General features: G+C 51.3%; 2 protein-coding genes across 2 annotated transcripts; one reads left to right on the top strand and one right to left on the bottom strand.

Moving 5' to 3' along the window:
* The first annotated feature begins 3,482 nt into the window (after positions 1 to 3,482).
* Positions 3,483 to 4,436, top strand: LOC121152616 (olfactory receptor 2M3-like). The gene has a single exon (XM_040974740.1). The coding sequence runs from the start codon at positions 3,483 to 3,485 to the stop codon at positions 4,434 to 4,436; it is 954 nt and encodes a 317-aa protein (XP_040830674.1).
* Positions 4,437 to 8,249: 3,813 nt separating this feature from the next.
* On the bottom strand, positions 8,250 to 9,179 carry LOC121152611 (olfactory receptor 2AG2-like). The gene has a single exon (XM_040974726.1). It carries the CDS (start codon positions 9,177 to 9,179, stop codon positions 8,250 to 8,252), a length of 930 nt encoding a protein of 309 aa, XP_040830660.1.
* Between the last annotated feature and the right edge of the window lie 17,407 nt (positions 9,180 to 26,586).

The following is a 26,586-nucleotide window of genomic DNA, read 5'->3' as shown; positions in this document are numbered from 1 at the left end:
AACTGTCCCTCGCCTGGTAACAGCCATTCTGTAGTTACATGACCAATGTCTGTTCACGTAATATCAGACTTCCACTTGTGATGGTCTCAGATGTGCATTTGGCAGCCTTCTCAGAACTGAGGTCAAGGGCAAGTCTGTCTGGAACCAATGTTTCTGTCTTGGATCTGTGTAAGTGTTACTGACCCAGTGACGCAGGTTGCAAATGTGTTGTCCCGTTCTATGCATTCTCCCCTCACTCTGCAGAAGTTCCTTGGTTTGATACAGTGCCATTTGTCTACCTTTGCCTTTATTGGCAGTGCCTGACCATACAGTCATCGTCTGTGCCAATGCCTTGGAGCTTTCCCCTGGTAGTTTCATAGTTCCTAGTGTTACATTTAGACCCTTGATCTATTTTGAGTTGACTTTTGTATAGAGTGTAAGGTAGGGGTTGTGATTTGGTCAGTATTCTTGTCTGACTGAAAAGGCATCATCCCGTGTCCAGACGAGTAGCCAGGCAGAACAATCCAATGAAACAAGGAAAGCACAGCATGATGAAAGCAGTGGCCGCCCGAGACTGTAATGAGACCCCAGGGCTGACGTGCGAAGCATTACGCTCTTTGTTTTGAGTAGCTTCGCCTTCTTCCCAATGAAGTAAATTACGGAGTATGTTTGAAATTGTCCTCAAAGATATTTATGCAATTGACTTAATTTAGTGGTGAAATGTGCTTTATTTTGTGGGAGCAATTTGAAATACTTCAGCATTCTTTGCTGTGGCACTTACATTTATATTCAAAGAATACTTTTAGTCTGGCTTCCTGTGGTCCCCAAAAGTTTTCCTTCCTAAAACCTTATCCCATAGCTCATTTCAGATAGGTGGCTATTAGTTAATGAGCTTACCAAATATTAGGTAAAATGTAGAGTTGTTAAAACATGAGTGGGCTAACCATGTGTGAAGGCTTGTTTCTCTGCTCCAGATGTTGACGTTTGCACTGTTCTTCACAGCTGACTGTGTTTCTAAACTACTTGACAGTTGCATTCTGACCTTGACAGTGGATGAAGAGGTGGACTTTGTGCAAAACAGGGCAGTTTAAGGCACCAGCAACTACTGGCGTGGGGGACCACTGGGGTTGTTGTGCTGTGCAGTGACAACAGGCACAGGTGCTAACGTGTAGCACCAACAGGCAGTTGAAGCATCAGCAGCAGAATTGGCAGTAATGCAGGAGATTTCACAGGAGGAAGAGGCAGACTGCAGGTGATGTGGGTTCCCAGCTGTACATGCAAGGTGACTTTCCCACGTTCATGACCACAAGGCACAGCCCATTGCTGCCTTGGTTCCTCACACTTCCATGAGGTGCTGCACCCCAAGGTAGACACGGCTCCAATCCACTTGACCCAGAACTTGGCACTGAGCTCTCAACTCTGCACTCACCCTCCCACATCCAAACGCAGAGGTTACTAAAGAGGTTACCTGTTCCCATTCAGTGTTGCCCCTTGGGAGAAGTAAACGAATGTGGGGTGAACCTCAGTGGGTTACGGAGGTTCCCCAAGTACCTCAAGATAATGGAAGTAGGAAGTCCCTGGAAATCCATGTTCAGGTCTCCTTAGCAGCAATGCAATCTGTTATTAGCTCTGGATTTTACATTTCATCACACTGATGGCAAAAATGAAAGCAATAGTTTTTCTCCTTAACTAATCTTCTGGTCCCAAACGGTAAGAATTTGAATATAAACACCCAGGAAAGAGTGTTCAAGTAAACCCGAGGGTGGTGTTGTTTTGCATATTCTGTCTCCCGCTGCCTTCGGGGTGTTGTCACATGAGATGCTGCAGTAATACTGTTACAGGGACACTGCACATCTGGAAACTTCTGCCAGGCAACACTTGTCCCACCCAGCCTGGAGGAGTCCCTACTCTGGTGAGACAATTTCCCAGGGAGTATCTTGGCTCTCACCCGCAAGGCCATTGCCATGCAGGTGTCTGTGAAATGTTCTTCTTGCAAGTATAGGCTACCAGGCTCCAGATTTGCTCAACTTCTGGTGAATAAACACTGGGTACATACTCTTTGGAGTGTTTATTCCATGCGATTGGGCTGCAGGTCAGTAAGACGTCAGCCTAACCCCCAAGCTTACAGTGATCGCAGGGGAGTGAGAGGGCACCGGGTACTGTGGCATGCAGCACTGGACCCTGTCCCAAATCCTTGGGTGTAGTCCCTTACCAGAGCCTTGCATCTACCACCAGGTGCCTAGACACCCTCCCTGTTGAAAACGAGACAAGCGGTGGGATTGGAGGCCCAGCTCTGACCCTGCTGCCAGTCTCGTGGGAATACTGCACATGTGAGGCTGGTGGGCGTGGGAGAGCAGGCAGGCAGAGCTTCTCTCCAAGTCTCAGGCTGAACAAGCTTGAAGAAGCTCCGACAGCCAACCCATGAGGGACCCCTCGGGCAAAACTGGAAGCAGAAGTAAAGATGGTGGGCACAGTGTTGTGGGGGGCTCTGGGGAGACCCAGTCACCACACTGAAGTTCTCTAAGTCATTGGAGATCTAGAATTCTCAACTAAATACAAGGTCTTTATTTGGCCAACAACACAGGCTATTCCATGGTTTTAAGTATAGCATATATACAAATCTAGCCGTTTTTGTATTCTGTGACATAAAGTCAGTGAGCCGACAAGGGCAAAGTAAACAAATAAGCTATTTCACTGAAATATACTTGAGTAATTGGTTTATAATTTACAAAACTAAATTGAATGGTTGAATTTTCCCTTATTTTATTATTATTATTTTTTGCTAACATACACAAGAGTTAATAGCTAGGACCTATGGCTAACAGCAACCATATATAGTATCTTTTTAAAAAAAATTTATTTATTTCTATTGGAAATGCAGAGATACAAAGAGAAAGAGATAGAGTGAAAGATCTTCCATCCACTGGTTCACTCCCCAAGTGACCACAATGACTGGAGCTGAGCCCATCCGAAGCCAGGAGTCAGGAGCTTCTTCCAGGTTTCCCACACGAGTGCAGGGTCCCAAGGCTTTGGGCCGTCCTCGACTGCTTTCCCAGGCCACAAGGAAGGAGCTGGAAGGGAAGAAGAGCATCAGGATACAAATCGGCGGCCACATGGGATCCTGGTGCGTATAAGGCGAGGACTTTAGCCTCTAGGCTACTCTACTGGGCCCTATATGTAGTCTCCTAAGCATTTATTTCTGGAAAGTGGGTTTATAGTTTTTACAGGATTCTCCAATGAAAAAAGAAACAAAAACAACAGTAAAATTGGCTCATCAGAGGCTGAATAGTATTGGACTTGGCCATGGTTTTCAATAGTTTGTATTAACGGTTCAGGCAATTGTTTCACAAGAAATGGTACAGCATCCCCCAGAAGTGATGGCAAATGCTGAGACTCCAGAATTTGGAAGAAGATTCTGAAATTTTCTGAACCATCAGTTGACACAGGATCTGTGAGAGTGGCGGTAGGCAGCCCTCATGCATCTAGTTCGCCTGTGCAGCAGCATGGTGGGTGGGAACTCAACCTCAGCAACCAACTTCCTCCTGGCCGGGCTCTTCCCTGGGTCCCCGCATGTGGCTTTACTCAACATTGCAGTCATCTGCATCTACATCCTGGCCTTCATGGGAAATGCCCTCCTGATTGTCCTCATCCTGGGGGACTCCCGTCTCCACACGCCCATGTACATCCTGCTCAGCCAGCTTTCGCTCATTGACCTGGCACTGACCTCCACCATCGTCCCCAAGATGGCCGCCAACTTCTTCACGGGAAGGAGGAGCATCTCGTGGGTGGGTTGTGGGACACAGAGCTTCTTCTTCCTGATGCTGGGCATGTCCGAGTGCCTCATCCTGACCCTTATGGCTTACGACCGCTACGTGGCCGTGTGCAACCCACTGCGCTACCCCTCCATCATGAGCCCCCCATTCTGCCTACGCACGGTGGTGGGGTGTTGGGCAGGGGGCTCCGCCAGCTCTTTGGTCCACACCGTGTACCCTCTGCACTTCCCCATCTGTGGGTCCAGGGAAATCCACCACTTCTTTTGCGAGGTGCCGGTTCTCATCAAGCTGTCCTGCGAGGACACCTCCACCTATCAGTCTGTGGTGGTGGTGACAAGCATCGTGCTGCTTGTCATCCCCTTCGGGCTCATCACAGCTTCCTACACACTCATATTCCTCTCTGTCCTCCGCATGAACTCCGTCAAGGGCAGGAGGAAGGCACTGGCCACCTGCTCCTCGCACCTCACGGTGGTGAGTCTCTTCTTCGGCCCCAACATCTTCATCTACATGGGCTTCACCTCCTCACACAGCCCAGAGCAGGACCAGGCGCTCTCGGTGTTCAGCAACGTGCTCACTCCGCTGCTGAACCCCCTCATCTACAGCCTGAGGAACAAAGAGGTGGTGGCTGCACTCGGGAAACTGTTGGGGAGACGTGGGGTTCCTAGCAGAGGAGTACGAGGGTGACACGGGAGGGGCTGTAACCCTGAGCAGAGTTGCAGGCCCTGCTAGTGTGAGCTCTCGGCTCAGGACAGCACGGCAGAAGGAGCTCCAAGTGAAAACATGCGGTCGTGGTGTCCCCAGGCTCCCAGGAGGGGGTTGTTGCTTTTATTGTAAATATCACCGGGGCCAATTAAGTTAGGAAAATATTAATGAAATTATTTTACATTTGTATTAAAATTTGGTCCACAGTCTCTGAGGTTGCTAGGAATTTCCTACAAATATAGAAGAACCCATATTTGGGCCTCCAAATATATTTAACTCCCTGAGCCAGCTTGGTAAAAGGTTAATTTGAATGCCGCAGTGAAATATTCACATTGCTCACTGGCATCCTGAGTAGTACAAGATGCTAACAAAAGGAGCCTAGTAAGCTACCAGGTGGGAGGGTGGGAGCAGGTTACCCCGCCTGATCTTCACACACCTGAAACCCTGTACACCTGCACTGATGGAAAGGCCACACCTGACACCCGGCTGAGCCATGACAGTCCACATCACCCACCGAGGCCCACCAGCTCTTGAGAGAGCAAAGAGGGCAAAGTAGATGAAAGTGGGAAAGCGCTCAGCACAATGTCTCAGGGTTCTCCTGCCAGCGGATTCCTGAAACCACCGAGCGGTGAGGAGGCGGTGTTCTCAGCCGCAGAACCACAGAGACCGTCTGCTCGAGCATGTCCATTTATGTACTGCAAGCACAGACTTTTATACCCTAGGAAAGGGGCTGGCAGCAAGGGCATTTCCCGACAGCCCCCAACCCCAACAATGAGACTGTAATTGGCTAGAAGGCATGTCTGTCTCTCTGGATGCTCCAGTCATGCACAATTATGTAAAACAAGCATGGTTGGCAGGAATGCCTCAGGTCACAGGCAGGTAAACCATGGGTCATACAACACAGCGTGGCAGGAATGCCTCGGGTCACGTTTACCATGTGTGGCTGGCAGCTAGGTGGGTCACATTAGACTTGTCAGAGTTGTTTATCAAGGAAGTTCCAGCACAGCTTGTCCAAGGATGGAGAAGAAAGACTTGGGGTGCAACCAACTACTTTTGGTTGTATGACCAGTGAACAGGCCAGGTTGAGGTCTCGGTTAGCTGAAACCATTGTCAGGGGGTTCCCCCAGGGACACATTGCGCCACGTGCCCATGACCTCCTGCGTTGGTAGAGATTCAGGGATGACCTCCCACACCATGGACTGCTGTTTTCCTACTTAGGTGTTTTGTATTGGCTGCCACGTACCGGTCGGATGTGTGTCACTCGTCTGACAAAACGACCATTCACAAGACTCATGTCCAAAGTGCTTTTCTGGGTTCCGAGGCTGGGGACATGAGCACGCAGCTCTGTTCTCATGAAATCCAGCTCATGCTGTCTAACTCCACAGCGAGGGAGGTGGATCCTCACTACCAACATGAAGAAGAGAACCCCTCTCCCAGCTGCAGGGGCCAGGGCCACTTCTCACTCTCCACCTAGGACAGGCCGGGTAGGACGTGCCCACAGCCCCTCAGGGTTGAGAGGCGTGAAGCAGCAAGGCCTGCTCCTTCTTGGGAGACTTGCTCACAATGGTGGCTGGGCTCAGCAGGGCTTGGTGTCTGCAGTCAACACTGCCATGGGGACAAGGGTGCCCAGGACCTCTGCTTACGGAGCTGTCTGGATCTGACTCCCTCACCCCTCCTCATCTCTGTCAGCATCCGCCACCTCCACAGGCGAGATCCAGGGCTTCCCAGGCCTGGCATTGCTGGCTGTAATCAGCTGGTGGGAGGTCCTGGCTCAGGGAGGGGATGGGGTTTCCAGGAGACACACGCCTGGGGCGATGCCCAGATACAGACTACACTGACTGGGAAGGGACGCTTTGAGGAGGCTCCGGGAAGCACGCAGCAGAGGAACAACTGTCACTCCAAACTAAAGAGCGCAGTCGTTACCCACAGCACCAGTCATGCACACTGGGCTCAGACCACGCCCAAATTAGCAGTCTGCCTAACATGCCTGTTTAGATAAATGATGATCAATATTATGGTGTCAATATGTTTTGTCTAGTTAATATTTACTTACTAATTTTTGGTCTTACAGCTTTTATTAGTGTTTTGAATTTTATTCAAAGATTTGTTTACTTTTCTTCGGAAGTCAGATACACATAGGAAGCTCTTCAGTCCACTATTTCACTCCCCAAGTGGCTGCACTGGCCAGAGCTGGGCTGAGCTGATCCAAAGCAGGAACCTTTTCTGGATGGGAAGTGAGGCTGCTGGGATTAGAACTGGTGCCCATACATGATCCTGGCAGGTGCAAGGCAAGGACTTTAGCCACTAGGCTACTGTACCGTGCCTAGTATTTTGAGCTAAGTTAACAGATAACATTATGCTATTTTGTATAACCCAATGTTTTGAAGCATACAAATGCTTTAAAAATTCAAGGAAAGTGGAATTAAAAGTTTTTAGCACAAAAACTATTGAAATTCATGCATAAACTTTTCACAGCGTGTTTTCTAAAAAACATTTTGAAGATTGCACAACTTTGTGGATGATTAGCTGGAGAACATGGGCATTACCGTGCAGTCTTCATTGACATGATGAGATAGTTGTTTACGATATCTCTGTTTTCCAGGAAGACATCATCAACCTTGGTCATGTGCAATATCCTAGGTCTCTTAGCTCAGTTCTCCATTGACTGTGGTCAGTCCTCCTCGGCCACCACCTACTGTCCACCCCAGCCTTGCATATCCATTCTATCTACTTACTTTATTTGAGGAAATGTATGGCTTTGGGGTCCCAGAGTGAGCCAGATCTAGCAGAATTCGTTTTTCTGAGCCTGGCTTTCTCATGTAAGCTGGATCTCATCCATACCCAGGCATCTTGTACAAAGGGATAGAATCTAATTCCTCCTTCAGACTGAAGGATATTCCCGTGTGTGTGTACATGTATAAACACAGTATTGATTCATCTGTGAGGGTCACTTAGGTTGCCTCCAAGTAAACTCTTATGAATAAGGCTTTGATGAGATGTGTCAGTGTTCTTTCAACCCATTTGTTTCCATTCCACTGAATATACTCACTCCTGGACACGAGGATGCAGTTCTTTGTGGAGTTTTTGGGAACCTCTGTATTATCAGTGATGAGTGTATACAGATTTCTATCAGCAATGGTCAAAGATTCTTTTTATTAGTAATCCACAAAAATACACATGTGTTAAATCATTTTTTAAATTTATAAATCATCATTGTATAACTATAGAATACAGATGATCTGTATGTACATTGCAAAAAGACTCAAGCAAATTATCAATTCATTTTTTTATTTTTCATTCTGCTTGGGGTAAACCTCATAATCTACCTTGCAAATGTTTAGATACACATAGGAGTGATCATGAGAAGAGCTCAGACATCCATGGGATGGATGATGGACCCTCCTGCTGCTCCACCTGTGTGGACATGCAGCCCTTCAGCCCCTCCCTTGGCACCAGGACCCCAGAACACACGTACTCTGGGGCCCACCATTCTAACTCTAAAACTCTACCTAACAGGAACTCTGACTCTCTACTCCAAACTCTAACTCAGTGAATCTGGAATGATCAAGTGGAACACAAATATTGAGCCTGCACTCACAGACTCTGGAATTTGGGATAAAAATATAGGAAGAGAAGAAAACCCAAAGCAACACAACACAGAGAAACCAGTGAGCAGTGAAGTCACAGAGAAGCCCTCAAAGGAAGTAACTCCCTCTCAGGGGCTAGACTGGGGACAGTGCAGGAGAGGAACATGAAGAAGCAGGCACACCTGGATCACAAACCATCGTCCAGCATTCACAAGCATTTATGACATGACAGTGTGGTGAGCGACAGTGCCTTCCTCAGGGCCTGCGTGACTTCCCTGTTTCTCAGACTGTAAATGAAGGGGTTCAGCATAGGGGTGACGATGGAGAAGAACACAGAGACAGCCTGGTCCTGGGCAGGGCTGTGTGAGGAGCCCGGGGTCATGTAGGTGAAGATGGTTGGGCCGTAGAAGAGGCTCACTGCCAGCAGGTGGGAGGAGCAGGTGCCTAGTGCCTTTTTCCTGGCCTGGCGGGAATTCATGCGCAAGACAGTGAGGAAGATGATGGTATAGGAGGAAGAGATGACACCAAAAGGGATGAGGAGAAGCACAATACCAATCACAAGTATCACCAACTGGTATGTGGAGGTGTCCCCACAGGCAAGCTTCATGACGGCCATGGGTTCACAGAAGAAATGTTCTATCTGCAGGAAGCCGCACTTGGGTACATACATGGTGTAGACCACCTGGGCCAGGGCATTGAGCCCACTCCCCACCCAGGACCCTAGGACCATGCTCTGGCAGACCCTCTGGCTCATGATGGTGTGATATCTCAGAGGGTGACAGATGGCCACGTAGCGGTCACAGGCCATGAACATGAGCAGGACACACTCTGCCCCACCCAACGTGAGGAAAAAAAATGTCTGGGTACCACAGGCTATGTGTGAGATGCGCTTGTGTCCTGAGAAGAAGCTGGCGGCCATCCTGGGGACGGTGGTGGAGATGAAGAGCAGGTCCACGAGGGACAGGTGGCGGAGGAGGAAGTACATGGGCGTGTGCAGCCGGGCGTCCAGCAGGATGAGCACAGTCAGTGTGGCGTTCCCCCCCAGGGCCAGGGCGTAGGTGAGGATGATGAGGCCAGCAAGGACGTCTGCATGCTGCAGGTGCGGAAAGAGACCCAGAAGGATGAACTCGGATCCCATCGTCTCATTCCCTCCAAGCATGAGTGAGATCCACAGCTGCACAGGGAAACAGCAGGATGCCATGCCATGAATCTGTGTGTGCCCTCATGGTGCTGTGCATGCCAGCTGCTGTCCTCTGCCTCAGCCCAGCGTGTCAGTGACACTCAAGTGTGCTCACGTGATGGCATGGTCAGAACTGCAGCCATTCCTGAAGGCCCCAAGGAGCCACACCAGCAAGTGGAGCTATCCTTGCTGTCCCTGACCTCCTGTGTGCCTCCCACATGCAAATAAGCCCTCTCTGACTCTGCTTTGGGCAGGAGGTGGGAGGGTTTTTTTTTTAAGTGGGTAAAACTATTATTTTCATATTGTTTCCTTCATGTATCTGAGGTAAAGGGGGATATTGAGGGAGAAGCCCCACCCGGTTTCCCCTCCACCCCAAGTCCTGCATGTGGCGCATGCTCTGAGCTACTCGCTCAAGTGGTTTCGATAGTTCACCAGTTATGAATTGCTGCCAGTCTCGGGGAGGGTTTGTTTTTGTGTCCTGCTCACAAAGGTGCCTGGCCTGCCACATTTTCTGTAAAGTTCATTGTCTTAGGAACCAGTGCGAGGGCAGGTGTCCGCTCTGTCTTTACTTAGTGGCCAAGAACAATGTAGGAAAGAAAGGGAGACTCAGAGTGCCAAATTGGGCACCTGACCCCAGTGACTAAGACAGGTCCTGGGCAGGAAAACCCTTCTGAGAGCCGACGTTTTGCCCATGTGGGCTAGCTCTGTGTGCGGGTTTCTGGGAGGAGTTTGCTGTGGTGTAACGTGGACTCAGAAGGTGCCTCTGAGTACATGATGCACAAGCTTTACTTTGAGATCTGAGTCCAAATACCGGAGCCCATCAGCTGTACTCTTCCACACTGCCCTGGTCTCAGTTTGCAGCTAGTGAGGCCCCAGGACATACACTCAGCTGCCTCCCAGACGCCAGGCTGTTCCTGCTCTTTCTTATGCAGCTTCATGGCCCCGGTTATCCCACCAGCCTGGCAGACTCCCTGGCCTTGTGACAACATGGTATCTGGGAGGGTGACAGATGCCCATGTTACGATCCCAGCCATGAATGAGAACAGGATGCACTCTGCCCCAGCCAGTGTGAGGAAGAAGAGTGTCCGGGTCCCCAGGCTGTGTGAGATGTCCTCTCTCCTGGGCAGCAGGTCCCCCGTGCAGCCTCACAGCCCAGAAATGCAGTGTGTGAGTGGCCGCGTCGGAGCTGCGGGAGACCCCAGACAGCACCTGCTCTGCCTGGCACCAGAGGGGCAGAGGAGCAGGATGTGAGGCTGAGCAGTCAGTGGGGGTGGCAGGGCCTTGCAGGGTTCAGCGTCTGCCGCTCGGCCCATGGAAGATGCCATTCGTCTAGCTGCCTTGTATCTTACACCCACTGTCTTCTCACCACCGCACATTTCTCAGCTACTCTGTGTATTCTCCAAAGACTCCTAAGTTCTTACTTCCCCAGAGCGTGTGTGGAGAGTCCTGGCATTGCATGCTAGGATGCTGAGTGCGAGCACCCTGGGTGTGTGATGCAGGTGTGAGCAGAGCCCTCTCACTGTGGAAGTGTATCTTACGTGACTGGCCACAGAAGCACCAAGTCTAGGGCCTGAGAGAGAGAGCACTGCTCTGAGTTACCTTGCTGGGGTATATGCAAACAAATGATGTACCAGCCGCTTGCTGGCAGGCATGTCCCAGGAGCTGTGGCTACACACGAACACGCGCAGTGCTGCACACATGACACTCCTCAAGCTCCATCCTGACCCCGACTCATCCTGCGCAGGGATGCCAGCTTGTCCTCAGAGTGAGGCTGTGTCCCTACACTGCCTGTCTCCTGCTCCCGGAGAGGCCAGGAGAAGTGGAGCAGGAGTGAGTGGTAGGAAAGCGGTGTTTCCTGCTTCAGTGCTGTGTGCTGTGCAGTGTCTGTGTGTGTGCAGCCTGCCCTGCAGGTGCATGGAGGAGGAAATAGTGTCTGTGGCTTAGCAGATCCTGGTGGGGTTGATGATCTCACAGAGGAGCTGTCCACCAAGAATGGCCCTCCTCTCAGCTCCTGTTCTCGCAGGGCTGTCCTCCAAGTATGGACCTCCTCTTGGCTCCTTGCTCCCAACTCTCCCAGAAATCTGGTGAGCACCCAGCACCTTGCCTGTCCCTGGGTCCTCTGATCATTGAGAATGAGCTGTTCCTGACTCACTGAGCACTCAGTCATGCTGCAGGGCAGACGGTGTCATTGCTGAGTGTGGACCTCGTACGTCTGTTCCCTCAGTCCCCTCACCTTTGCTCCCTGTGATGGTGACACACTGTTCTCAGGGCCAGCAGTGCCTCTCCACACTCACCTCCAATCACAGCTCCAATCACAAGGTTCCGTCTCCACTGCCCAGTGCCCTCTCTGCCTCTGCCTGGCTGGCCGCTGGGCTTTATACATCCTCGCAGGTGCACCTGAATGGATCTGCCCTCAGGGACCATCACTGCAGATTGCACATTGGCAGCGGGGACTCGGGCCCAAACTCCTGTGGGATTTCAGAGGACAAGGACCTGTGAGACTCAGTTAAACACAGTAGCCACAGGTTTTTTCAAAAATGGAAATTCTCCCCAGCTGTGGGCATTGGTCTATGTAGCACTGTAAATAGTCAAGTGTTACACTACCAGGAGAAAAGCAGCTAGGCTCATGGGCATCTGGGCCTGTTTAATGCCAAATCTATGTTAACCACACCCGTATGCCATAGTTGCTTACATGTTGGAAACAAGAGGAACTTTTAGGGCCGGTGATATACCAGTTCACATGAGAAATATGAGCTGGGATTGTTATAATTAAGCATTGCCTACCAGGGCACAAAAAGCCATGTCTGGGGGCCTGCCTGGCAGGGCTTGATCATAGTACCTGCCAATGAGTGTTGGGCAAGCGGTGGGCCATGGTAGGCTGGGCCATGTCACCAACCAGCATGCAATAGAACTGGATTTAGGGGTAGATTCTGTGAGGGGTCATGGGCTCAGCCCTGTGGGACTGCTATACTAGCTGGTTTGCTCAAGGGCTTGGATGGTGACAGGCTGAGCTAGGCATGGCCATGAAACTCAACAACACTCATGCAGATTTGGGTTGAGAACAGGCCAGGTTGGTCCAGGCTGCAGCACTTGCAGGCACAACCAAGAATTGGGTGTGGGGTGTGCCAGGCTAGGCCGCAACATCTACCAGTACGTACAAAGGCCAATACTGGGAAGCACTGTCGGCTAAGGGCCTAACACCACTGGCACATGTGAGATCTAGGTCTGGGAGTGGACCTGTGGAGAACCTGGAGGAACACCCCTTGTGGACCATAGCTCCCGCTGGTGAGCACATGAATTAAGGCTCAGGCTGGGCAGGACTGGTTCACTCATTGGCAGGTGTGTGGGTTGGCTCTGTAGGGAGCAGACCAGGCAGGGCCAGGCTAACCATAGCACATTGGCATGTGCGGGAGCCAAGATGGAGTGCAGGCCAAGCTATAGGTTGGCTATCATAGCTAATGGTGTCATGTGTTGTGACACACATGGGCCTGGGGCCCTGGGCATGCGTGTGTGTGTAGGCCCCGTGCTCCCCTCCTCAGCCCCACTGCATGTTATGTGTTATGACACATGTGGGCATGCGTGTGTGTGTAGGCCCCGTGCTCCCCTCCTCAGCCCCACTGCATGTTATGTGTTATGACACACGTGGGCCTGGGGCCCTGGGCATGTGTGTGTGTGCAGGCCCCATGCTCCCCTCCTCAGCCCACTGCATGTGTCATGTGTTGTGACACATGTGGGCATGTGTGTGTGTAGGCCCCCTGCTCCCCTCCTCGCCCACTGCATGTTATGTGTTGTGACACACGTGGGCATGCCTGTGTGTGTGTAAGCCCCATGCTCCTCTCCTCGCCCACTGCACATGTCAAGGTTAAAGTGACTGTGACTTCCATTCCACGCCTTCCCAGTAGATGACTATGATCAGGAAATGGAAAAGTGTGCAAGTTTATGTTTAACCACAGGGTGGCGCTGCAGCATCTGACACAGGGGAAAAAATGAATTGCAAACCTGGATTTGGGGGATTGGGAGAATTATGTTTGAAATGCTGTAGACATAGTAAAAATGAAGCCATACGATGACCACTTCCTGATGTTTTGGATTTTAGGTTGAATTTCCATTGAAGCGTGAAGACCTCATTAGGGGAGCTTTGTTTTGGGGGTGGACCATCCACGCGGGGAGTAGGGCTGTCCTTGGGCAGTCACGCATTGCCTGCTAATTCGTGGGAACTTGCTGTCTGGTTTTCTCTTGGGAGTAACTTCTATTGTAGAAGGCTCAGAAGGCCCTGGCAGACAGGATCCTGGCCTGTTCATCATTTGGCTCAGCAGCTGGTGGGGGACAGAAATGCAAACCTCCTGCTCTCAGCGCGTCACTGAGCTGCTAGGGTGAAGCAGGTGGAGAAGTAGGCAGAGTAGAAGGGTAGTGAGAGAAATTCACTTTAAAACAGTGCTAAAGGAAAATGGGAGTATTGAGGACCAGGCAGAGACCGCGATGGCAGAGAGATACTTGCAGGGAAGTCAAGCTGATGGAGTGGGCTCCGGGACCTGCGATGACTAAGGCTGGACATGGGGCTGCAGCTCGGACGGTGGTCCTGTATGGAGTGGGCTCCAGGACTGGTGTGAGCTAAGGCTGCAGGTGGCCCTGAGGGTCGGACAGCGGTCCTGCATGGAGCGGGCTCCAGGAACGGTGTGAACAAAGGCCGGACATGGGCCTGAGGCTCAGACAGTGGTCCTGTATGGAGCGGGCTCCAGGACCGGCGATGACTAAGGCTGGACGTGGGCCTGCGGCTCGGAGAGTGGTCCTGCATGGAGTGGGCTCCAGGACCGATGTGAACAAAGGCTGCACGTGGGCCTGCGGCTCGGAAGGAGCACATTCCTGAGAGTGCCTGCAATGTGCAAAGGCATCAGAAGTTGAGAGGTGCCCTGTAACTGTTTCAGGGCTGTGTTCTGAGTTCTTAGTCCGATGCCCTCAGCTCTGGGGCTTACAGCTCCTTCTTTGAGTTGCAGACGCATTGGTCTGCACCTGGAAGTGCTTAACCCATGGGAGTCAGGGCTGCCATGTCCCCAGCTTCTACCTGTGTGTCAGAGACGCTCTTTTCCACCTGTAACCTCACTGCCAGTGGCAACCATGGCAGCACCTCTACATTTACAAGTCCATCCCCTCACAAGCTGCACAGTCCCACTCACACGAGAGGCAGCTGTAGTGGAAACACAGGGGTGAACAGTGCTGGAGTGGCTGCAGTGGGGGACGTGCGGCTGCAGTGGGGGACGTGAGGCTGCAGTGGGGGACATGCAGCTGCAGTGGAGGACGTGAGGCTGCAGTGGGGGGGCATGCAGCTGCAGTGGAGGATGCGAGGCTGCAGTGGGGGACGTGAGGCTGCAGTGGAGGGACGTGAGGCTGCAGTGGAGGAACGTGAGGCTGCAGTGGAGGATGTGAGGCTGCAGTGGGGGACGTGCGGCTGCAGTGGGGGACGTGCGGCTGCAGTGGGGGACGTGCGGCTGCAGTGGGGGACATGCAGCTGCAGTGGAGGAACGTGAGGCTGCAGTGGAGGGATGTGAGGCTGCAGTGGAGGACGTGCGGCTGCAGTGGAGGGACGTGAAGTTGCAGTGGAGGGACGTGCGGCTGCAGTGGGGGACGTGAGGCTGCAGTGGGGACGTGAGGCTGCAGTGGAGGGATGTGAGGCTGCAGTGGGGGACATGCAGCTGCAGTGGAGGATGCGAGGCTGCAGTGGGGGACGTGAGGCTGCAGTGGGGGACATGCAGCTGCAGTGGAGGACGTGAGGCTGCAGTGGGGGGGCATGCAGCTGCAGTGGAGGATGCGAGGCTGCAGTGGGGGACGTGAGGCTGCAGTGGAGGGACGTGAGGCTGCAGTGGGGACGTGAGGCTGCAGTGGGGGATGTGAGGCTGCAGTGGGGGATGTGAGGCTGCAGTGGGGGACGTGAGGCTGCAGTGGGGGACATGCAGCTGCAGTGGAGGGACATGTTCAGTTCCTGCACTGTGATGGTGCTGTCAGGAGTATTTGCTGCACTCCCAAGTTCTTGCGAGCAGTTTCATGTGCCTGTTTCCCGGGTTGGCATCCGACAAAGGCAGCAATGAAAAAGAAACCAGGTTCAAGGTTCAAGGTCTGCTTGCGTGAGCAGCTGCTCTGCATGACCGTGTGTCTAGTCAGAGTGGACAGCTACAGTGGCCTCACTGGGATAAGCTCAAAGACCATGTGGATGAGGCGGGCAGAGCAGGGAAGTCCCAGGGGTCATGGACTTTCTGGAAGAGCAGGGCCCAGGGTTCCCGAGCGGCCATGAGCAGCGAGCGCAGCCTCCACACCCTGGCCAGAGGCCTGTGGACACTCCGAGCACCTGCGGCTCCTGCTGCTCCCACAAGGGCAAGCAGGAGGACTCAGCAGAGGGCCGTGCCAGACGCCCGTGTCACTGAAGCAGTCAGTGTGTGGTATCATCGGCCTGAAAGAGAAATTGTGTTTTCTGGTTGGAATTTTGCTTTCTGTTCAGTGAAGTCACACATTTGCTGCACATCATGGTGATACTGAGTGTTGGTTATTGTATTTCTTTAAACAAGGGCTTAGAGTTGACCTCCAGGTGTGCCCAGCAAGGAACCCAGAGCTTACCCTGAGCTCCTGCTGGCCCACGGCTACCCCATGACTGCCACAGGGCCGAGTTCCCGAGCTGTGGCTGCTGTCTGCAGTCCTCCCATTTGCCATTTGTGAGATGCCAACCCAGGACTACCAGCAATCCCAGCAGCTCCACCGCCTCCCTCCCGCCAGGGGCACTAACCCTGAAGGGGTGACCCACAGTCTCCCTCCATAGTTCATTTATGTTGTTTGACGGGCACAGGCGTTCGCACCAGGTGTTCACACCAACGCTGTGCTGTTAGATGCATGCCGGTCTCTGCTGACTGTTCCTGACGTGGTCTGCTAGGATCTTTTGGTGTGAGAAGTGATTCTGTTTGTACAACCCATGAAATTCGCCTCGCTCAGTATTCCTGATGCGTTTTCTTCTGTTGCTTCCTCTTGGCATGTACTTAGTACCCAGGTTCCTGTTTTCAAATGTTATGTTTGGTTTATTGTTTTAGGTGTGTTTCTTATATAAAAAATAGTTGGGGCTAATTTTTTTTGGAGTAATTTGGAACCTTGATATTTCACTTAGCAAGTTAAAACTCACTGCCATGTCATTGGTGTTTACAATTTACTTTTACTTTTTTAAAAAGAAGATGTACTTATTTACTTGAAAATCAGAGTTAGAAAGGGGGAGGCTCAGAGAGAATATTTTCTGGTTCACTCCCCAGGTAGCCACAGTGGCCGGGGCGGACCAGGAGCCTCATCTGGGTCTCCCACGTGGTGACAGAGGCCCAGATGCTTAGGCGTCCTCTGCCGCTTCCCCCGGCCAGCAGCAGGGAGCTGGATGGAAGGTGGAGCAGCTGGGACACAAGCTGACGCCCTTTGGGATGCAGCACGTACTGCGCCACAGTGCTGGCCCCGGCAGCTCAGTCCTCTAGTCTCCTCCTGTAGCTGTCCTCGCCTTTCTCAGTGTGATCAAGACAGTCTCTCCTCTTGCTTGTTTGAAGAAGCAGCTTCATTGAATTTCATCTCTCGCACTGGGGGTGGACTCCTCACCACACACACACACACACACACACACACACACACACACACACACATCGTCACTTCTGACACCAGAGCTCACGAACCTGACTTCCCCCGCAGCCTGACTCCCCTCCAAGAGGCCTGACTCCCCTGCAGCCTGACTGCTCTCCTGCCTGACTCCCCCTGCAGCTTGACTCCCCCCAACCCCCAGCCTGAGTCCCCTCCTGCAGTCACAAGGTGCAGTCTGAGGAGGTGGGAGCTCTTGAAGCTGGCCTGCTGGCGCTGTCCCTGGGAACACCCACCCCCGGAAGCTGCAGGGAAGGCTGAGAAGACACGTGGGGTGTGGCTCCTGAACACAAGCTCCCCGCACTCCAGCGGGAGCCCACAGCCCACACCTGTCCCGGCTCTTGACTTCCCACCTCAATGCTGGGGTGGAATCCTATCCTGTGACAAGGATGACAGCTGAGGGAGGCTGAACTCGGGTCCCTGCGTACACCCAGGTTGCTGCCACTCAGGAACAGGCCGCGTTGGGGCAGACTTCCTGACCTGTGTGGCCAACCTTGTCCTCGGGTTGACACCTCCCAGTCCAGCAGTGTCCTGACCAGAGCCCTCCAATAGCCCAGGAGCACCTCTGTTTTCTCCTTCCTCCTGATTCTCAGCACAGCAGCTTGGCTGACGTTACTTTGTATTTGTATTCTGAGCCATTGTAATAATGTGGAGACTCCTTCTGGGTCTGGAGCTCCTTGCAGTGGCTCTGCATATGGGTGTGCACCAGCTTGCCCCTCCGTGCTTCCAACTTCCAGGGAGTCGGATGGGAGCCAGGACGCCCACCCATGCATGTTTCCTGCTAATTCTTGCTGTGTGGAAGCTTCTATCACTTGAGTTTTCATCTGTGACACTTTGCAAGCCAAGCCCTGCTCCAGTTCAGCCAGCGCTTGTCATGTGCGCGGCACGATGCTTCCCGGCCTGTGTTGAATGGCCACCGCCTCTCTTCTGTTGCTCTGCAAGCGCTTGCTTGGACCCCAGACGTGCTTCCCGAGTCACGGTTCTCCTCCGCCAGGGGTTCTCTCTCTTTATTTCTTGCTCTGTTTTAAAACATTTCTACACTTAGATTCCCCACAACCATAACTCACATCTCAGCAGTACTTGGTTCAGCTCTCCGTGCCATCTATTTCTCTGCATATTTTAAATATTGAAAGCTTTGCCTTTTCTTTTGGACATGCCTGCCTCAGAGCTCTGACTGAATGCCTAGTAACCTGTCTGTGGCGTGTGTTGATGGCTTTGACAGAGCCAGGTCCCTGCTGGCCAGGGACCTTCTATCACAGGGAGCCGCAGTTCCTGTATGTGATGCAGCCTTTGGGGTTCAGGTCACCTTGCTGGTCCCAGCTGTGATGGGAGATGTGGCCTGGAGTGCATGGGGAGCCACGGAGCCATAGCGAGGCTCCCCAAAGAAGCCTGGCCTGCTCTCAGTGGCAAAGGTGACACGAGCCTGATGGTGCAGCAAGTTAATGACAAATGAGAGAATGACAGTCTAGGCCCCAGCCTACATCTTTTATGTACAAGTTTTAAACGGTGTTTTGCCATTTGATGGATACCAGTGTATTTATTTTTTGAAAGAACAGTTAGGAAACTTGCCCATGTGCCCACATTGGGGTGATCCAGCAGTCAGAGGGTGGTCAGTCTACACAGATAACACTCCTCAGCCCACCTGAGCTGCCTGGTGTCATAGCCCAATTCTCACACGGTGCCAGCAGTACTGTTGGGGCCTGGCAGAGGCCCAGGTCCTTGACACATCCTTGCCTGGGCCTCGTCCACTGTGTGTGTTGGCTCTGGGGTCCCATCCTGTCAGTCCCACAGCACCCTCACCTTGGGCCCCATCTCCCTGCCCAGCTGTTCCCAGCCAGAATGCGCGGGAAGCAGGAAGGGCGGACATGCTGCTCAGGCCCAGCCCTGATTCCGAGGTCCCAAGGGCAGCCTCCTGGAGGTGGTGACCATTCTTGCTGACCACGGCATTCCCAGTGTCCAGCACACATGGCCACAGAGCAGTGGCCCGGCAGACATTTCATAAGTGAATTAGAGCAGGCAGTGGAGAGTGAAGGGAGGAAGACTGAGCTGGGGAGGAGTCGATTCTGGGAGGCGGCCGAGCTCTAGTGAGAAGGAAATGTTGCCTAGCAACCGGAAGTCTCGGGAAGGACAGTCCTCAGCTCCAGCGGGCACATGTGGCAGGTGGGTAAGTGTGACCGAGGTCCGGCCTTCTGAGACCATGGCTTCCTCCAACTCTGCTGGAAATGGGGCTCCAGGCATCAGTCGCTCAGTGGGCAACACGCACGGGTGGCCGCCCAGGGGACTGGATTGCCTACTACGCACAGGGGCAGCTCCAGACCAAGGGCTCTAATGGCTGTGTCCCCCAAGACGCCCCTCAGTACGCATTCTCTGTGAGAGACTCTGCACGCAGAAACCACAGCAGGAAAGCAGCAGGTGCCCTGGGCAGTGCGCCCCTCCTACCGTCTCTTCCTCCTGCTGCCACTGCCCCCACACTGGCCTGTGTACCTATCTGTCATGTACAGGGGACCCTGCCCTAGTCCTTGCTTGAAATTCAGGAGATCGTCATGTCTCTACCCAGGGCGACCTCGCTCGTTCCAACATTGCTGTTCACAGCTCCCCACTGACAGGCAGCTCTGGCATGTCCAGCTCTATGTGACTGCAAATGGCCCAGGAATGCTTGGGCACCTGTCAATGTATTTTCTGAAGGCAGAAATGTGAGGCCAAGAGAATTTAAGATTTAACATAGCCACTCTAGTTGATTCCCTAAACACTGTTACCAGGAGACTCGTAACTGCTCTGGGCAAATGTGCCAGCTTCCTGGTGTCTTTCCCAAACTCGATGCTTTCTGCCTTTGGATGAGTGAACCACACATGGGCACACGGGCCCAACTGCCAGCAGCACGAATCTCCTGGACGTGTGGATCGGCTGCGCTGCTTCTCGTTGAGAACTGCCACCTGGCCTCCTTTACTCACCAGGGTTCAGCTGATTCCCTACATTATTTATCACTGTCTTTATACATTCTGGTTATTAATGCCTTGTCTGCTAAATGTGTGGCAGTAATCTGTCTTTGATGTTTAGATCCTCTAGTTTTGAGATTTTTCTCCCCAGTTACATACAAGTTTTTAAGTTTGTTAGGTGAAATTCACCATTTTATGGTCTCTGAGTTGAGGTTTCACCAAAGAGACCATTGCTACTCCCGCTGTTGACAAGGCATTCCATATTTCCTCCAACACTTGCGTTTTTGCTTGCTGTTTAGCCCTGTAACTCATCTGGTCTTTGTTTTATTTAGTAAGGGATATGCAGTGTAGACACTGTTGTTATCTTTAGTTTTCATATTGACAGTTACTTTTCAGGCCATTAATGACTATACATTATTTTTCCCCTGGTTAGAAGGCCAAATTAATCATAAATTAAGGTCTGACCAATGCATGAGTCTGTTCCTGTATTCAATTTTGTAAGCGATTTCCCTGTTCTTGAAGTCCTCAAATGGAATTAGCACAGGCTTGATGTCATGCACTTGAGTCAATTACAAGTCCTCAGTCGCTGATAGCCTTCTTCAGGTCATTGCCGATTTGTGGTATGTTTTCCATTCAAAACAGACCAAACAGATGGATCAGTGCCCAAGTAAGACTGTCAGACCGTCAGACAGATGGGAAGCTGGTAACCTTTGGATTTATTGCCTAGGCATTTTTATGTCATTAAATGAGATCTCTTTCCTCATTGCACATTGTTGATAAAAAGAGAGAGATGAGCTCTGCCTCCCACACTCCCTGTGGATGCCTTCTGTCCTCCTCCCTTGCAACTTTGCTATTCCTAGTGCAGCCGTCACCGCAGTGGGCTCCTCAGCGGCTCCCTGTGCTTGGGCAGAGCTCCTGTCCTATTTTGCCATTAGCTATGATACAGGAGACCCCTGGTGGGAGTTTTGGAGGTTTCTGTGTCACATGAACTTCATGGTAGGCCACTGCTGATTGGTTCCTGGCCAAACCCATCCCATTCAGGCTCTGCTGTCTTCCTCATTTGTTCTCTTAGAATACCCCATTAAGACACACTCCAAGCAATCAGGCGAGCTTAAATTTATGAAAGACAGGTGGTCCCCTGCTGTGCACCTGCCTGGTCGACAGGCCCTTTGGGGTTGTAATAGCTGGCTGCAAGAGGCTTTGTTGGTTTCACTCTTCCTTGCCTGTCTTCCTCACTCTTCATGGTCTTGAGACATAAGCCACCCAGAGAGAAGCTGGGGTTCACAGAGCTGCAGCAAAGGGGCAGGTGCCAAATCCCGGGGGCAAAGGCACTGCTGCTGTCTCTTGGGGGTGAGACACAGACTGCTCCTGCCAACACCATCACTTGCGTTCTCTGTTCGTATTTCTGGATCATTAAGGGAACTGGGGATGATGCAATGCGTGCTCTCCATCAGCCACTACCACATGCCACACACACAGTTCCCAGTGTTTAGTAAACCAAGCACTGAGGGGAACCATTGGTTAGGCCTGCTTTGTAAGTGTCGATTTTAAGATCTTTCTTTTTTTCTGTCCCTTTCCTCCCCCAAAGCAGAGGAACCTGACTGTTGACTCGTGGTAGTTGGGGCACCAGGGCAGTAACAGGATCACTGACAGCAGAGTGGCCCCAGGAGAAGTTGTGGGTAGATCTGCCCACCCCACAGTCTGGAGAGGGAAGGGATCAACGCTATTTTCGTAGTTGGGAAAGGGCAGTCTCAAGCAACAGAGTGAGCACTCAGTGCAGTAGTGTTTTATTTTCCAAATCTCTTAGTGTTCTGGTCGCTCAGGCTGCGTATCTGCTGGCAGAGAAGCAAGTTTTCTCTAAGATCTGAGATAACTAAGATCTCTGCTTAACCGTGGGGTAGTCTGGGCTTGGTAACAAGCTTGGGCCTGCAGAGGTACTTCTCTGTTTAGTGCAAGTTTGTCCTTTGCTGATATTGGGGTTTTGGTGTTCCCAAATGACTAGGGGCGGCAGTGTGGTGTTTCGGGTTAAACCACTGCTCGCAATGCCAGCATTCCATAGAGAAATCAATTCAAGTCCCAGCTCTTTCACTCCCATGCAGCTCCCTGCTGCTGGTCTGAGAAGGGCTGCAGAAGATGGACTAAGTGTTTGGCCTGGTATTCATGTGGAAGATGGGGGTAGGCTCCTGGCTCCTGGTTTCAGGCTGGTCCAGCTCTGGCCATATGATCATTTGGGGATTGAGCCAGATGGAAGATCAATCTATCTATTTCTGTAAATCTACCTTTCAAATAAATAAAATGAATCTTTAAAAAGGCAAAAATGACTAACGATACGTTTTTGCTGCTTTGGGACAATAATTTATACACAACAGGGGAATGTTTGATAGAATTCTTCTGTGTTATGGCTGGACCTCATTTGTATTCTGCATGAATTACTCGTGTCCTTATTTCATTCTCTGCCATGACTGAGTATGTTGAGTTTGCTGGTTTTTGCAAGAGCAAACCTGTGCTGTTCTCCACAGAAGAGACAGGATGAAGAGGAGGTAGCTGCCTCGCAGGGCAGAGGCCTCTCGCTACCTGGAACAGGAACTGGGCGGCCCGTTCAGCAGAGGGCTGGGACAGCTAAGGCTCCAGACTCCCAGGGCTCAGCTGAGACATTCTCTCCCACGCCTCAGGTCTCTTCATTCTGATGGTGGCCCTGGCCTCGGTACAGTGGGCGTTCCGACGTGCAATCTCAAAGTTCTCCGTGACTGGTTCACTTCACAGCTGATATGCTGCCTGGGTCCCTGACTCCTTGTCTCCTTGCGAGAGGTGGGCGCCTTGGCAGGCTGCCGGAAGGCCCTCTGGCTTCTCACCTGGCCTTAGTCAGGGGCAAGGCATCCGTGGACTTTGGTTTTCCTTCTCCATCTGCTTCCCTTCTTGCTGTCACTGCTGCTCTCTCTGGATTTGGCAGCCATGTGAGCTGTTGTGCGCATCTGCAGGTTAGGCAGGTTCAGTGTCTCTCCTCCAGCCCCAGTGCCGGTGGCTGACACACAGCATTCTGAGTGCTTGACTGGGTCCTTCCACATGATTGGGAGCTGACGCTGCCTTCAGGGTGGAGACCACCTGGGACCATCTCTCCTGTCGTCATCCCACTGGTGATATGTTGATAGCCTGACCAATGCAGCTGGCATCCAGGACGGTCCCAGCCTCCCATGCGTGTGCCTGCTGCACACACAGGCTGCTTCTGCCCTCAAATGCAGCTGACACTCGTGATGGCTTTGATGGACGGATATGGAGCAGCTGGTGCTGTGCTACTCAAGGTGTGGAATTAGCTTTACCTGCCCTCTCTCTCTCCTTTTTGATTTCTATATTTATTTGAAAGGAAGAGGAGTTACATAAAGACAGAGGTCTTCCATCTGCTCGTTACTCCCTAAAAGGCCATGCTGCTTGGAGAGGGGCCAGAACGAAGCCAGGAGCTTCTTCTAGATCTCCCACACAGATGATGGGGCTCAAGCGCTCGGGCCGTGCTCAGCTGCTTTCCCACTCGGGAAGCTGGATTGAAAATGAAGCCGCTAGTATGGAAGCAGCGCTCCCATGAGATGCCTGGAGGCTTCACAGTCCACATCTCCTGGGTGGGTGCCGCTCCTCCTCCCAGGGGCTCCCAGGGGCTCCCAGGGCTGCACTGGCGGAAGGCTGCAGTTAGGACCTAGAGGGTGTGGGACATCGGCATCTGAGCCCGCTGGGCCCATCACCCACCCGAGAGACGTGGGTTTGTAAATCAGTCCCAGGTGTGTCCCTCTGTAGCTCGTCCTTCTTCCGCCTTGTGACTGGAATGTCAGACACAGCGACTCCCACTGGGTGCTGTTTCGGGGTCTGGCTCTTCATTCACCCTGGCGTTTCTGAGATGGAGCCATGCTTCCATGGGTATTTGTGGTTTGTCATCTTTTTTTGTATTGTTGAGTAGTACAGTTTATTTTTTCCCTACTCATTAATATATAAAATGTATTTGAAATGAAATTTTGCACATTGACTTTCTTTTAGTGACTGTGACATTAATTCTAAGTGTTTATTTAGAGACTTTTTTGACTTTCAATATAACATAATCAGATCATCTGTAAATAATGATGGATCTTTCTTTAAGATTTATTTATTTCATTGGAAGGCAGAGCTACTGGTAAAGAGAGATTGGAATCTTCAGTCTGCTGGTTCACTCCCCAAGTGGCCACAAGGGCCAGGGCTTGGCCAGGCAAAAGCCAGGAGGCTGGAACTCCATCCGAGTCTGCCCTGTGGCCTTGCTGTGCCACAGCACACACCAGGTGGGCTCTGGAGAGCAACGGTGCTCAGGTGGGGCGCCTTGCTGTGCCACAACACCAACCCCAGATTAACTTAGATTTTTAAACATCTGGCCTTACTACAATGGATAAGACGCCCGTGTGATGTTCAGTCATAGTGGATATATTGATTGCAAATTTTTATCATTTCTAATCACAAGGGAAATTTTTCAGCATTGAACTGTAAAGTGTGATCCTTCAATTAACCTTTATTTTATCTCTGTTGAAATGATCATACAATCGTTTTCCACTTTGTGCTAACATGGGTGAAACATATGATTGATTTTTAAATATTAAATCAACCTTGAATTCCTGGAATAAACGCAACTGGGGCAGTACAGTTTTTATATATTTCCTATATTAAAACATTTTAGTTCATGAGTAATATTGAATTAAATGTTTTCTCCTATGTAAAGCACTTATTGTAATATAGCTTATCTTGACCTCAAAAAATGAATTCAGAATCAGTTTCTTCTATAACTCCCTGAATATCTGTAGAATTGACAGGAGAAGGAGCGTGAGTCAGAGTTTTGTGTGTACGTGTGTGTGTACATGCCTGTATGCTGTGTCTATAGGGGTGTACACGTGTGTGTGCATGCCTGCATGCTGTGTCTATAGGGGTGTACACGTGTGTGTGCATGCCTGCATGCTGTGTCTATAGGGGTGTACACATGTGTGTGCATGCCTGCATGCTGTGTCTATAGGGGTGTACACGTGTGTGTGCATGCCTGCATGCTGTGTCTATAGGGGTGTACACGTGTGTGTGCATGCCTGCATGCTGTGTCTATAGGGGTGTACACGTGTGTGTGCATGCCTGCATGCTGTGTCTATAGGGGTGTACACGTGTGTGTGCATGCCTGCATGCTGTGTCTATAGTGGTGAACACATGTGTGTGCATGCCTGCATGCTGTGTCTATAGGGGTGTACACGTGTGTGTGCATGCCTGCATGCTGTGTCTATAGGGGTGTACACGTGTGTGTGCATGCCTGCATGCTGTGTCTATAGGGGTGTACACGTGTGTGTGCATGCCTGCATGCTGTGTCTATAGGGGCGTACACATGTGTGTGCATGCCTGCATGCTGTGTCTATAGGGGTGTACACGTGTGTGTGCCCGCATGCTGTGTCTATAGTGGTGAACACATGTGTGTGCATGCCTGCATGCTGTGTCTATAGGGGTGTACATGTGTGTGTGCCCGCATGCTGTGTCTATATGGGCAGGTTGTACACTAGAATTCCAACTCCTTTTTAGATGCAGAGAGCCAGGATTTTCTTCTTGGCATCACTTCTTGCAGATGAATTTCCCCCTAGGGATTTACCTACTTTATTCAGATCTGTATCATGTCCTCTCAGAAACTGTTGAGTTACTCACATGTATGGTAGCTTTCTCATGCTTTGATTCTGATCTGGTTACTGGCGTCCCTTCACTTCCAATTGATCTGTTATCTAGGAACTCATCAATTTATTGGTGCTTTTGAAAAACAGATGTTGGGCTTTGTGGCAATACTTGCTTATATTTCATTAATTTTTCCCTTTTGTCTTCTTGTTTTGCCTGTTGTATATCATATTTACTCTTCCCCTAATTTTTTTAAGCTGGATGCTGCGATTATTGCATTTCAAAGCCAGAGAATGTTGGGAAAGATGAGCAGGCAGGAGATGCCAGGCCCCTCAGCAGAGGAAAGGACAGCGATGTGGAGGACGCGGGGCCCTCCTCTTAGGAATAAATGAGGCAGCAGGTGAGGACTTGCAGGATTGTCTAGTTACAACACAGCTGTATGTTTGCTTAAAAATTCAACCAGATTGGACCCGGCGTGGTAGCCTAGCAGCTAAAGTCCTTGCCTTGCACACACTGGGATCCCATGGGTGTTGGTTCTAATCCCAGCTGCTCTACTTCCCATCCAGCTCCCTGCTTGTAGTCTGGGAAAGCAGTCAAGGATGACCCAAAGCCTTGGGACTCTGAACCTGTGTGGGAGACCTAGAAGAGGCTCTAGGCTCCTGGCTTCAGATTTGCACAGCCCCGGCCATTGTGGTTATTTGGGGAGTGAATCATTGGATGGAAGATCTTCCACTCTGTCTCTCCTCCTCTCTGTATATCTGATTTTCCATTAAATAAATAAATAAGTCTTTAAAAAATTAAACCAGATTTTTAAAAAGTACACACTTAATCCCATCTCTATTAAAGCCTGTAAAATGCAAACTCAGCATTAGGAAGCTTCTCAGGGCTGAGTGGGTCGGGGGGAGGCGAGGGCCGCGGGGCTGCAGGCCGTGGGTGCTCACTCCTGGTCCAGTGGTGGAAGTGGTGGAAGTGTTCACTCTTGGGCGTGCCGATGGTTTCCCTCGTGTGTAGACATCCAATCTAGCCAACATGTCCACCTTGCGGCCCCCTTGTAGGTCAGCTGTACTTCCACAAAAGCATGTAGAAAGAAAAGGGAAAAGAATGCCTTCTCTCTGTCTTGTATTTCCACCAGACACAAT

The sequence above is a fragment of the Ochotona curzoniae genome, unplaced genomic scaffold, assembly GCF_017591425.1.
Source record: "Ochotona curzoniae isolate NIBS_2020 unplaced genomic scaffold, NIBS_Ocur_1.0 contig_1, whole genome shotgun sequence".
Classification (NCBI taxonomy): domain Eukaryota; kingdom Metazoa; phylum Chordata; class Mammalia; order Lagomorpha; family Ochotonidae; genus Ochotona; species Ochotona curzoniae.
This window is presented reverse-complemented; position numbering and strand designations above follow the sequence as displayed.